General features: G+C 33.0%; 1 protein-coding gene across 2 annotated transcripts in view; it reads right to left on the reverse strand.

Moving 5' to 3' along the window:
- Positions 1-14,076, reverse strand: part of LOC124360174 (kelch-like protein 5) — a 29,390-nt gene extending 15,314 nt beyond the window's left edge. The window contains exons 1-6 of one of the 2 annotated variants that reach the window (XM_046813555.1): positions 13,889-14,076; positions 10,710-10,767; positions 10,190-10,347; positions 8,936-9,097; positions 6,870-7,066; positions 3,342-3,458 (exon numbers count right to left, since the gene is read on the reverse strand). In XM_046813555.1, coding sequence (XP_046669511.1) covers positions 3,342-3,458; positions 6,870-7,066; positions 8,936-9,097; positions 10,190-10,347; positions 10,710-10,759 — 684 coding nt within the window. In that variant the 5' untranslated portion in view covers positions 10,760-10,767; positions 13,889-14,076. Of the gene's footprint in view, positions 1-3,341; positions 3,459-6,869; positions 7,067-8,935; positions 9,098-10,189; positions 10,348-10,709; positions 10,768-13,856 lie in introns of both variants that reach the window. The other variant, XM_046813556.1, reaches the window with a different exon arrangement.
- Between the last annotated feature and the right edge of the window lie 902 nt (positions 14,077-14,978).

Genomic DNA, 14,978 nt, shown 5'->3' on the forward strand with positions numbered 1-14,978 from the left:
TGTGGTGAGGGCACTTATATTTCTCTCCACAAATATAAGTAGACCTCAAACAACAGTTTATCGTGTCCATTTTTTGGATTTTTATATTTTTAAGTTTCTGTAAAAATGTTCAGATATTGACAGGGTTTCCTACGAGGGGTATCCAAAAAGTAAGTTTCCATTAATTATGAAAAAGTTAAAAAGGCTCAAAAAATAACTGAAACACATTTATTCAACTTTTTACATCGTACCTTATTTTTTCTACATAGTTACCATCCCTTTCTAAGCACTCTTGGTATCTAGGAAGTAGTTTTTTTATTCCAGCATCACAAAATTCACCTGCCAAATTTTTAAGCCAAGTATCCACCTCATTTTGAAGGTCATCGCTGTTGGCAAATCGCCAACCGCCAAGGTGTCTTTTCAGCTCCGGAAACAGATGAAAACGGCTAGGCGCAAGATCTGGTGAGTATGGAGGATGACCAAAAACATCCCACTTAAAATTTCCTCAAAAGTTCCATTGTTGCACGAGCAGCGTGTGGTCGGGCGTTATCTTGAATAAGCAGAACCGTGCGCGACAAAAGTCCGTGCCGTTTATTCTGTATTGCCCGCCGAAGTCTGGTGAGAACTTCACAATACCTTTCTGCATTTATGGTTTCGCCACGAGGAAGATAGTCAATCAATAACACTCCACGGCAGTCCCAAAAAACTGTAGCCATTACCTTTCCTGCCGACTCAAAAACTTTGGCTTTTTGAGGAGCTGCCTCTCCTTTTTTTTGCCACACCATACTCTGGCGTTTGGTCTCTGGAGTTGAGTGGTGAATCCATGTTTCATCACCAGTGACTATTCTACTGAAAAGGTTTTCATCTTCATCGTCAAACAATCGCAAGAAAGACTGGGCAGCAGCCATTCTTTGTTGTTTATGGGCATTGCTCAATAAGCGAGGCACCCATCTTGCACACACTTTTGCAAGCTGAAGATCTTCTGTCATGATATTGTGCACAGATGACCGGCTAACTTCAACACTTGACGGCAGTTTATCCATAATTTCATCGAGAGTCACTCGCTTATCATTGTCAATAACTGCTCGTACAGCATTAATGACGTCAGGTTGCCGAGAATTGGCCGGTCGGCCACTACGCTCATCGTCATGAACATTTTCTCTTCCTTCCAAAAACATTGCACGCCAACGACGGACCATCTGAACGGACATAACATGTTCACCATACACTTGACACAACTGACGATGAATTTCAACTGCAGTTTCGTTTTTGGCGGTCAAGAAACGAATAACACTACGGACTTCGCAACTGGCGGCAGAACGCAGTGGAGTCTCCATGATGTTTGGGCAGCAACTGACTGAGAAGCGTGACAATGGGCCAGTGACCGGCGCACCAGTTGCCAACCGAACCGCGCTACATATCCCCGCCCACAGCTGCACGCTGTGTTACGTACGCGTCTTTTTACAGAACAGGGAAACTTACTTTTTGGATACCCCTCGTACATTTTTGATTTTTGGTCTACTGTAGCTTTATTTAATTCACCAAATCTGTTGAGCTTCTCCTATCTGACAGCAACTCCACACGGAATATTTTTAACTCATCCTTAATTATAAGAATAAATAACATTTTCTCATTTAACTGAACGAGGTGTATCATTAGTAGAGAGAAACGGAGCAGGTTATGAAAGGAGCAGCTGGGTATTACTCTTGCCTTCTTAAACATTAGTGGGAATGTTTTATATCTTTAAAACATTTACTGTTTAAGGTACATTGGTTTAATCTTTTGGCAGTTTGGTCTATTTGCAGGGTGTACCAGTAGCTTATCTCCCTGCTTGAAATAATATAGCACATTGTAATCGTAGTTGTGGTGGGGGAACGTTGTTAGTGTGGGAGACTTGTAGGATAGTATGAAACCTTTGTTTATTGTAGACACCTTCGTTTGCAGATCACAGGATTTCTTGGTGGTGTTTATTGCTTGATACCAGAGTAACAGTTGTAAAACTAGGTTAGCCACTATAAAACATTATAGTAAATGATAAATAATTCCTTTAATTTGTGAAAATAAATATAGCTCTTGATACAATAAGTTCTCCTATTTATTTTTTGGTGTATGACATTGCATAGTGCACAGGGTACACCGGAGTATGCTGCCTCAGTATATAGGGTACGCCAGTGTACCCTGAACTGGTAATTTTAATATTCCCCATTGAATAATATTGAAAAATTAGTTTCTATATCAATCATGAACCATTTTAACCAGTAGTAAGTGAAATCATAATTAGTTCGTTAAGGTTTACGAAAAGTTACTAAATATTTTCTTAGTAGTCAATGTGTTGTTTCTAAACTTGTGTTGTCTTTAATTGAAAAGAGTAGCAGGGATTCGTACATAACATTTTTAGTTCTGAAATTGTGAGAAAAGTAGATTGCTCTCCTTTCAGAGCGTTTTTAAAAATTAATACATTTTTCTGAATAAACATTATTTATAGGTTGATGACAAATTTATTTTAAAACATAAATTAAGCCAGTTTTCAAAATTATTTAATTATATTATCACTTTTAAGTAACAATTTTTAAACTCTCATAAAAATGAAAATAAATCTCATTAATTTGATTACCAAGCACTAGTTTTGTGGCAATTGATGTTTATAGATATACAACAAACTAAATAAATTAGTTCAAATCATATCAAGGAACAACATTTGACTGTTTCCGTTAAAAGAGCAAGTAGTTTATGCACGTTCACTACGATCATTCACACACAGTGTTAGTTACATATTTACTTGTACTGCTGCTGTTTGTGTTTCGTCAACATCTCTTGTAGTGTATCAACTTAAGTATTTGCTTGTGCCACAAGTGTTCATGCTTCATGAACCTTTGGGTTTGTATCATGCTATATTGCTGCTATTGTTTGATACATGATGCATCATGTCATTTTTATTACATAAACTATGAGAATAATTTATATTAAGATATACACTTTTGTAGATTAATTTTTTATCCTCATTATTTTTTTCTAAGAATCCGTGATTTGAAAATCAACACTAGGTTAACAGGTTAACACTATCAAAAGAACGTAACAGGATAGTTAAAATATTATCCATGCCATGTTATCCTCTGGAGGTCATGTATTTGGAGGTATCATTTTCTTTTGACATATCCCATTTAGTCATAATCTAAAGCTTTTTATACAGTATAATATAAAATCAATACAGTATACATTTTTAATTTATAAGGGTTAGTTTGATGTTTTTGTCTTTATGTATCATATTAGTATAAAAATCACTGTATTACCAGTACAAAACATAGTACTTAGCAATATAATATGTGATAGCTAATGTTACAGTAAACAAAATTGTCACTTACATGAAAAATCATCTCTTCTGAAGGAACATTAAGGTCATCAGAGGACAACAGTTTGGCTACCTCATCAGCAGGCAGAAGAAGGAACTCTTGGTTTCGAATAACTTCCATGAAGTGTTCCTAAAACATAATATTGAATATAATTATTGAATCCATGAAATCAATATTTATACTAATTTAAGTAAAGGTTTCAAAAATTAAGGCTCTAAATTTTCGAAGTACAAAAACAACATTATTTCTTAAGTGGACATTAACCCTTTGAGTGCCACGCGAAGAGGTGGAGGTCATGCAGCCAGTGCCAATCATTTGTGATAGGCCATTCCACTCAGTGCCAAGCACTATTTTTATGTTACTACAGTATTTTACTAACAAATTAACATATTCCTTAAAAATTAACATAATGCAACACTTTTTGCTGTATTATTTAGGGCAAGATACAGGCTACAAATTGGTATATATATATATATATTTTGACCACAAATTAAAAAAAAAATATTTATATATGTGCAAAAAAATACAAAAAAACACATTTGTTTTGTTTAAGATACAAAAAGTATTTATTTATTTTTGTTTTATTAGTGTTATGTGCCAATTTTATGTTCCCCATGTTATTTGGAATAAATGTACCAAGTTTCATAAAAATACATTTATATATATAACTGAGATTTGAATTTTTTTTATATATTGCTGCAAAATGCCGAAAACCTGCACCAACATGCACGCTTACTCTTGTTCATGTAAAATATATTTTACTAGTTTTATGAAATTAAATCAAGGTAGGTTATACAACTGTTATTTATTTATTATGAACAGACTTAAATTAATTACTTTGGGCTTATTTCATTAGGCCTATTATACTAAACCCTTCAGATGAAATAACTGATTTAGTGCTTTTATCATATAGGCTAAGAATGAATTAATGTATTTTCGCGGTCAGATTCCGTTATATGTCCCCAACGCTTAAAGCTTTTTCAATTAACTTAGAACGTTATAAAACGATGTAGTTGAGTAACAGAACTAACATTCCATTAATCAACAAGCATTTCCAGGTATTGCGATCGGTATTGTTGTCGCTGTTATCTTATCTTTCTCGAGAATCCCGATTACGGCAGGCCGCGCGCATCACATGATTAGCTAGTAACCAATTGTAATTCATTATAATCATACGTAAATGAAAAATTAGCGTTGGGGGCATAATGTTAGTTCTATTACTCAACTACAATCGTTTTATAACGTTCTAAGTTCATTGAAAAAAAGTTTAAGCGTTGGGGGCATATAACGGAATCTGACCTATTTTCGCTTAAGGACGATCTGTTCCTTTTACTCATTTCGGCAAACTATACCTTATTCAATTATGAAATTGAACTCAAGTAATAAAAGTAGGAAACTAATCAAAATGTCAACACAGCCACACTAGACAGCTAGCAGAATCAACTGAACGTAAACAAAACGACTACAAGCCGTGACAAGACAACAGGCGGTTCGCGCTACAGCCTTCTAGATATCAGCTACACAAAAATATTGTATACTATATATACAAAACTATCACTACGTGAATTATGTCATACATTTCTTGGGCTTTAATTTGATACGTTTTTACGATATCATATACGTCAATATTTAGCAACAGGATGACCAATATTGGAAAGGCCGATCTAGTCGGCCCTTGGCAAGTTTTCGTCAATACCATCGCGGGCCGATCTAGTCGGCCCTTGGCAAGTTTTCGTCAATACCATCGCTAGGGCCGATTAGATCGGCCCTTGGCACTATGCACTCAAAGGGTTAAAAAGTTTTTTCTTTATTATTAGTGCTTTGGTTGATACCATATTCTATATAAATGCTGTGGTTGTTATAATGCTAATGTAATACCAGCTTGAAATAATACAATTTTGCTTTGACATTGTCACTGAAACTCCTTCCAGCCAATCGTCTTTCAATTTATTTAACAGGAGATAAACATTAGTACAATCCTTTTGGATACAATACATGAGGAGGCTGTTTAAATTCTTCCTAAATGTAAATTCTGGAGTCCAAATTACTCTTAAAATTCTTTCAAAACTGTGTAAACAATACAAAACACAAACAATAAACAAACAAAATTAAATTAATATACATAAAACTAGTTACACATGGCTTTGCACACAATTTTCAAAACTGAAGTCCTTATACTATGGTAATAAAAAAAATGTTATGGTGGAGAAATTTTCCAAATGTAAGTAGGTATACATCAGGTACAGGCATATATATGGGTAAGAGAAGCAGAGTTTAACACAGGTTTAGCACAAGTAGCAGCATTTCTGGTTTGAAATTAATAATACAGCATTTCCGACGCCATAGCTGGGTTAGCCTTGTTGCCCTGATCAAGAAATACAAATACATAGGTCTCAGAAACCTAAGTCGGTTTACTTCTAGCCCTTTTTTATAATAATTTCCATAAACCACTGTTAAAATGCTATATACAATTTTCAAGTTAGCTTGGAGTAACTCAGTGAAAACATTCACAGCTTTGTTTTATTAAAGTTTTGTTTTATAACAGAGTATAAATAACTACTATAAATACTACATGAATACTATAAGTGTTTAAAATTCCAATATATTCCTGGTAACTTGTCTTGTCTTTTCTCTTTATAAACTTTTCTCAGATTACAATGAATATTAAAAAAAAGAATTAGCTATACTGGTTTACCCATTCTCAAGATTAGCGCTTGCAACACATTTTGCAATACATTTTTTATTTATAACATCTGACATCAGAATTATTTTGAGAGAGTATACCTACAGCCTCATCTATTGTGTTTGATAATAATGCTAATGTATATATTTTTAATGCATTTTTTAAACGGATGTGCTCCTAAAGATCATAATGATGATCTTGTCTTCAAATATGATATTGCCCACACTTGTATTTTTAACTCTATTTGCCAACGTTTTACTGGAAAAACATACAAAAATGTCTGTAGTCTGTATTAAAAGCTTGGTCTGGTGTTAAAACCCTTGGTCAAAAACAAAATCTTTAAATTCCATTTTTGAAATTTTCACTCGCTCAGCCAGTATTACTTGAAAGCTCTCATATGTAGCCCCTGTCACTTGGCAAATACCATGTTAAGTATGTAATGTTTTAATAAACTATAAAAGTTTGCATTAAAACTTGGCGCTTGTTGAGATAAAATTGGCCCAGAAGTTAGAACTCATTGTTTGCGCCAAATTACTAAATTAACAATGATTCATCCAAATTCTTAAACTTTTCCTTTAATGGAATCCCTCAAACCTTGTCCACCCTTTTATCAGGCATTCAGTTTTTCCCCCATTGGTAACCATGAATAAAATCAATTGTTTTTCTTAGTAAAAAATAACTAAAATTTAGTAATTGAAGTAAGATTGATAAAATCTTTTAAAGAGATTCACTTATAAATCATTTTAACTTGCCTTTTAAAACAAAATCGACAACAAATTTAATACATTTTCGAAATATCTCCACAATGACAGAAAATGTTTCGATTGTATTATATACAAGGAAAGTTGCACACTCACAGTTGTGTAATTGTGAGCTGCACTCTTGAGTGAGAAGCAGCCCTGTGTGTCAGCGAAGAGACAGATGCCTATACAGTTAGAGGGATGAAGCTGTTTCTTGAGGAAGGCACAGCAAGCCTCGACAACCTCGCTCAGCTGCAGCAGACATGCAGTACCCAACAGTGTCTCCACCGTCTCTTCTCTTAGCTCAATACGACCTGTCAAAAATATTTATTGCTGATTCTGCAACTGCTCTGATATTTTTGTTTTTATTTAAGTTAACATGTTTTTTATCAGCAGAATTATTTTGTACATCTTTACCACAATCCGTGCAGCTGACCCAAATACCCATTTATGGGACATGTTTAAATTTTCTAAAGTAAAATTACATTTAATGGCACCTAAATTAAAGATTAAAGAAACATACAGTGCAAAGTGAAATCTTATTCCATAACAATTGTGAACGTTGCTCGATGTACCTCACTGTAGATTAAGCAAAACACAGAATTGTTTTCCCATTACTGGCATAAAACTTTTTAATAAGCTAATAGTTTCAATTAAAGAATTACCACAATCAGTGTTTAAAATAATTTATTGAGAATGGTGCTGACCTGATTTCATCTTATAGATTTTATTTTGCTATCTTTATATTTAATGTTTTTGTTTATTTTAATTTCATTTGTTGATGTTACTGTTGATTTTATCAGTATTTTTTAATTTTAATATTTATTGATTTTAATTTAATTTTAACTCTAAAATATACAACTAGCCTTGGACATCTAGTGACTTATCTTTAAGTTTCAAGCCTACTTTGCTTGAAATTGTATTTAATGGCAAATGACCTGGCCTAATATTATTTAATGGCTGAATAAATTGATTAATGAAGATAATAAAATTACAGCTTTTTACCCTAAAAAGGTATACAGAGTTTGATTTTTCTGTGTGCAGCTCAATATTCTTGTCTCGTGTCTCGTTCTTTATAATGCACATTATGGTTTAAATATTTATTTACATACATTAGAAAAAACACTTGAACTTTATGATTAGTATTTCAATACAACATAAAATACTTGAACAAGAACATAACAATCTATACCAATCCTATAAAAAAAATTAAAAAAAGGTATTACAAATACACAACTAATTAATCCTGTAACAATTGTAGACGTGTTAACATGTACAGTAGTGCCAGGCCATTACCGAGACTGAGTGGCAGAGTCGTGGCATGGCCAGCATGTGGTTTCTTTAACAAAATTTTAATTAAAAATTAACTAGTCATATCGTACTGTTGTAACGTCTTTCTTCTTCTGACAACCAAGCATTTTCGTTCTCTAACTATGGGTTCTTCAAGAAATTATCTTATTTACATTTTTTTATTGTAACTTTCAGCCACAATTACCTCACAATCTAAAATAAACAAATAATAATAACCCTACACAATGTAACACACTCGGAACTAATAAATTGTGGTTAGACATAAGCTAATATTTTCATGTAAACATGTGCTTTCGACATAATATCAAAATTGTAAACTAGACCGAGACACTTGTCAAGCAGCACTTGAGCCATCATAGTACTGAAAATACCCACCAGAGAGCAGTCAATGCTTCATAGGCAGGAAGAAATAAATAATAACCAGTTGTTTCTAAAAACATTTCAACATGCGAGTAGCAGTGAAGGCACGACATGTTGGAACGTGTAAATATGAGAGTTGTGCCTTGGGCATTCAGCTTGCCATATTGCTCAGAAATGCTCAAATAAGATCTGATTTTTTAAATTGTCAAAGCAAGGATTTATCAAGATGATTTTAAAATATTTTTATAGTAAGTACAGCTTCTTTGAAATAAAGAACTGACTTTAAGCTGTCTTACCTTATTATAGTAAAATTATTACATTGTTTAAGTAGAAAATGTAAAAATTAGTAATTTAATTTTACCTGATATGGAATAAAAACCAAAAATAAGTTTCTGTATAAATTTATTTTCTCTTTCAATGTTCTACTGCATGAAATGAAAATAAATTAGGTAGTTTGGATTACACTAAATAGCTTTGTAAACGATAAAGCCTGGAACGATCAAGATCATTACCAGTGTAGCAGTAATGTACCAGGTCCCACAAAGCATCTCCATCCACATCCTGCAGGACTATCTCACTCTGACAGGACTCCCGCAAGTTGCTGGTGAACATCGCAGAGAAGTACTCGGAACCAGCACTTAGCACCAGACGATGTGCAGGTATCTGGCGGTTACCTGGAGAACACAATATATCCTGCATCAGATTCATGGCTGAACAACAGAACAACACAGTAACTGCAAGTTGCTGGTGAACATCGCAGAGAAGTACTCAGAACCAGCACTTAGCACCAGACGATGTGCAGGTATCTGGCGGTTACCTGGAGAACACAATATATCCTGCATCAGATTCATGGCTGAACAACACAGTAACTGCAAGTTGCTGGTGAACATCGCAGAGAAGTACTTAGAACCAGCACTCGGCACCAGACGATGTGCAGGGATCTGGCGGTTACCTGGAGAACATAATACTTAATATCCTGCATCTGATTCATACCTGAACAGGATAACGGTTACGTGAAGAGAATTGTACTTCATAATCTGCATTGGATTCATAGATGAACAACTGGAAAACATATTAACCACAAGATGCTGATAAAAATTGCAGAGAAGTACTTGGAACCAACACTCAACACCCGGTAATACACAAGGATTGGAGGGTTGCCTGGTGAGTATCAGACTGCTAAGTACAAAGCACATTTTATTTTGCTTACTTAAGATAACTTAAAACTGTTAGCCACCCTAAATACACTTGTATATTTTGCATTTCCCTCAAGTTTAAATTGTGGAAATCTCAGATCTTTGGCAAAATGGAAAAACGAAACATCCTAGTAGATGCCCTGTCTGTCTCTAGCCCTCCAAAAGAATCAATTTTGAATTTTCTCAAATTTTTTCAGAATCCTAACTGATTAGGTGACATTGTCTAAGAAAATTTTAAAATCTGTATTACCTGGAAATTGTAGATACTCATAAGAACCTTTATGATTTCTTTTATTATAAATCTTAAGTTTTGAACAACTCTTACACAAACCATTTCAATAAACGTTTAGGAGATATCAATGTTACTCTCAATTCAATTAATTGACAAACATATTTCAGAGGTGCATTGTGTAATAAATAATTACGTATCGATCTTCTTTTCTTTGTGGTGTAGGTGATCAAAAATTGTCTTTGTTTTGTCAATAAATATCTTGTTTAATGAACTCCACCTGAGATAGGGAGTCAAAAGAAAACAATCTAGTTTATTTATTAATTTCTACCCATTCTTACCAGCGATCAAAGTGACATCAGTCAGCTGATTCTTGAGAAGATAGGACTCCATCCTGCCAAGACTAGTCTCAGCATGTTGGCGTGACCGGAAACACTCATCATGTGAGGCAATACTGGACAGACTATGTTCTGAGAAGCTGGCACTGGGCTGTTCTGGCCTGAAATACACTTCATGTCGCCATTCTGGTAGTATTCAGTAATTTTAATTTTTAAGACTAAAAATCACTCATTATAGGCATTTTTAGGATATTCAATTGTTTTCTTATTTAGATAACAACACTAGAAAATCAAATTATTCTAAACAGGGATTTTGGATTTCATTGTGGATATAAACTTAGTTATTAGAGTTGAAAATGTTACTGAAGAGGCTAATGTAAAAATCTAACTTTTTTGTAGGTATATTTTTTAAGAAAAATATCTACTGTTTATGTGTTATAAGATAAAACAAATTCTATTTTCAATAATTACATTTTTAAGTAATACACACAAACAAAGAAATCATTAGTATAATAAGTCTTACTTGCTATCTTCAAAAACAGGCTCCTTCTTCTCACGGAGTGGACTTGCCATCACGGTTACTAAAATAAAAAATGCTTTGTCATTACTTCATACAGTAGGCTAATGAGTTTAGAAAGTACAAGAGATGTCATTAGTATTATTTTAGATTATTTATTTCCATTAATTTAAACAGAAATGTTTTTTTTATACTGACTGCAGAGATAACATTTATCTTACTTTAAATTACTAAAATCATTTAGAATATGTGCTTAAATTAGCTTCAACCTGTGGACCACAACTTCAGAGCCAGCTGTAGTGAAATGGCCTTGAGTTTTACACCATAAGAACAACGTTAAACTTCAAAGAATTTATATCCTTATTTTTGGTTTAAAACGAGACACCTCCCACAATTATACAACTAAAAAAATAAGGGTTTGAAGTTTAATTTTGTTCTTATGGGACCAAAATCAAGATGATCACTAGTACAGCTGGTTCATAGGGTGACTTTGAACCATGTCCAATGGTTAACGACAAGGAGGTTACTTGCCAGTACAAGAAAGAGTCATATTGTTCAGTAGTCATCCATCCATTTGAGCATTTTCTTAATGAGCAACATTGAAGTGGAGTTTTCAGTTGGCGTTGTTGAAATTGAATTGAGGCATCAGGACAGATGTTTGGCTTTAATTTGCTTAAAATCAATGTTTTGCCTATCATCATGGTTGGCAAAGCTATGAAAATTAGAAATTAATTTTTCCTATGTATTTGTAGATAGACAAATTTAGTAAATAAACTGTCAACTGTAATTTGATGAAAAGAAGCTTATTGCATAGTGGGGAGCCAGTATTTTAAATTGGTTTGAATATATTTACAGTGCGAGAATTGCACTCGAAGGGATACCCCAATAATGATTTTGGTGGTAAATTGACAACCAGAGTTGCAATCCATATTTTGATGTTTTTCGTTTACTCTACTTTAGTTGATAATCACAAAACATTGTATTATAACACTGAAAAAGACATGTAATTTTGTTGGTTGTGTGTACTGTACTTCTTGTTACCTGTTTTTCAATGTTATCTGCGGTCAATACCTAATGTAAGCAATCCTGTCTGTATGTCTGTATCAACCAAAGTCTCATGTACTACTGTGCCTGGTTGATACCATCATCATCCAATCAACCAACTACTGCTGGTTCAGCCCTGTGTGGTGCCAGGGTTAAAGCGAATAGTGCCATAGCTCTTCCTTCTTCTTGTCATAGGAGGCAACTACGGCAGGACAAATTACTGATTTTTTTATGGTCGGTACATTATCTTTTACGTCTTCAATAAGGTATTTCTGAAGTGTATGAACTACTGCAGTGTTGTGGTGCAAATGATTGCTTATGACACAAAGACTACGGTTTTTTACCAATTCAGAGTCTTCATCCATAGAGTAATACATAAAAGGGTGTACAGTAGCTTGTTTGGTAACCCAATGAAAACTTTTGATCTCATCTTCTACTATACAAGTAAAATTTTCAGAAAAGTCAGTGACAACACATTCTTCTTAGGTCAGATTACTCTTTAGATCTTTAAATGATCGGGTGATTGGATTTTTGAAACATATTGGTGGGCTTTGGACTCATTCACTTTACTTACGAGTAATTCTGAAAACTCTTCTCGTGGCTTTGTCACTGTCATCATTTCTGAACGGTCCACACTACCCATGGTCAAGAGTTAACCACAGCAACTTTAGGGCGTACCTACAGTATTACGCAAGCATTGTGTGATGAAATTTCAGAGCTTCTTAATGCTAATTAATTACACAATTGAAAGTAAGTTTATTAACTTGTAGTACCACATTTATTGAAAAATTTCAAAAGAATCCCTACTGCAAAAATAAGTATATATGTTGCTATGTCGTTAGAGATATAAAACTTATTTTAGTACTTTTCAATCTATTATAACTTTAAAATCAGTTGAGTTCACAAAATGAAACTTTTACAGGACAATACTCTTACTTAGTACTAAATTTGAGTCAAATTTCAAATTTTTATTTTCACGCCCAATTTTTAGAATTTAACGATTTTGAAAATTTTAATTGAAAACCCCATGCAAGTCCAAAGCTTGAAACTTTCAGTATTTGGAGTACCCACCTATATCTATCAGATACAAAATAACAACACATTTGCCTTCTTGTATAAAAATATGTTTGAAAATCGATTTTTGTAATGTTGTTGCGTTAAACATTGAACAGGCATTTAGATTTATATTTTTAGTTTTAGGTGCACACTCATAGCCCTTTATTAATGTTCAGATTTGTATGAAGAGATTGGTTTTTATTTTAATGTTCTAGGGTTAATAGAAGCTGAGATATTTAATTTAGCGCACAGCTCTGAAATCCCTGGAAATAAGCGTTCAAACAATAGAAAAATGGCCACCATTGGCTAAATAAAATGTTATAGTTAAAATAATTGTATTTTAGTACTTCCAATGAATTGTGCTTTCTATGGTAAAAATATGAAATAAAATAAAAATTTTGAAATAATCACCTTTAGATCACTTGATATGGATTGACCCGAATATCGAGGATTTTATTGTCGTGATGCTTCGCTTATTATACAGCAGCATTATATATAAAATTTTGTCTTTAAATTAATGTTTTCACAAGTTCGAATTAAAGACACAAGAATTTGTTCAATAATAGGTTCGTTGATATACCTAGTAGTCTACGATAGGTACGAGTTTGTGACAGATACATGCATTAATAGGCAAATAGACCAACATTAGGCTTCATGCAGTACAAAAATTACCTTGGATTTACGATCAAAACCTATTCTAGATATGAAGAGTAAAAATTGTAGCCAGCTTTCTTTTTAGTTATGAGCTACAAATTACAAGACTATTGTTCATCAGTAGCCTATAAAGTTTAAAAAGTAATTTTTTTGGATATAAGATTAAAACAGAAATTATTCTAGTTATCAAGAGTAAAAAATTGTAACCAGTTTTCCTTTCAGTCATGAGCTACAGATGACAAGACAATGAAAAGTTGTTAAAAATTGTCTTTAAACTATAATATAAAAGTCTATTTCTTCAAGGATTTATATGAACGATTACTTTGAGATTTTTCTAAAATACATTACAACAAGTGGTTAATAAATTAACAATAGACTAAGGTTTATGTCTATAATTACCCAAAATATTTAATAATTAACTTGATACTTGCCGTAATATAGGCTTTCAATTTAAAACAATATTCAAATATAGAAATTTCCAGTCAACTGAAATTCATTTAATATTTCCGCAATAAATAACATGGAACTACTAATATTTGATTATTATCATAGTAAATAAGCCTATGACATGTCATAAATTGCTAAGAAACGGTTATGTTTGTTTTTACGAGCCTGACAGCCTGACTTTCTTTGTTTGACAGTTGCTACTGTTTTTTTTTTATTTGTCTAAATCCCAGACTTTGGTTTTATACTATGCTGCCTCGCTATTACAATGACTGCTTTACAATTCATTTGACTGTCCAGATAATATAGCTTGCATCCCTAAATGAATTGTGTAGAAGAAAGTTTGTTCAGTAAAGCTAATTCTGTTCTTTATAGCGCAGCTAGTGCTACTATATCAAATCCTTTGTTCTGAGTTTTAACCCATTTAAGTCTTATAGTAATTACTCATTTTATGAATTAATATTAAAATGTTGAGTATTTTTTTTTAACATCGTCAGAGTTTATTTATTATAACACATGTAATAGGTTTCTGTAATATTATTATAATCTATATTTCTTTCGTTTGTCGCTAAAAAGCGCACAACCACAGCGTTTCAAGTAGAACAGATTTTAGTATTGGATGGAATATCTTCTAATAAATTCAAAGACTGATAGGTTCTTTTGATTATACGGTACTACTTACAAAACTCTTTGGTGTTTTCGGTCTTCGGCATTTCATCCAAATCCATACGATAGTAAAAAAATAAAACACAATAATTTTAGATTTTAACTAATTATGTACGAACTACACATTGTGAAATTAAATTATATTATGAAAGTGCTAGTAAATGGTACAATACTGAATCTAATTAAGATGGAATAAATTACATTGGATTATTCAGAATTAACATTGGCACAGTAGTAAGTAACAGGTTGGCTGCGTTAGTTTATAAAAAAAAAACTTACTATAGGCAACGATTTACACTTCTTCACAGTTCCTACCCGTACATTTGCATGTTAAGTACCATCACAACTTAGCTTAAATCAATTTAAGAATTTATCTGAGGAATGAGAACTAAATAATTGTATTATAAACCC

The sequence above is a fragment of the Homalodisca vitripennis genome, chromosome 4 (assembly GCF_021130785.1).
Source record: "Homalodisca vitripennis isolate AUS2020 chromosome 4, UT_GWSS_2.1, whole genome shotgun sequence".
Classification (NCBI taxonomy): domain Eukaryota; kingdom Metazoa; phylum Arthropoda; class Insecta; order Hemiptera; family Cicadellidae; genus Homalodisca; species Homalodisca vitripennis.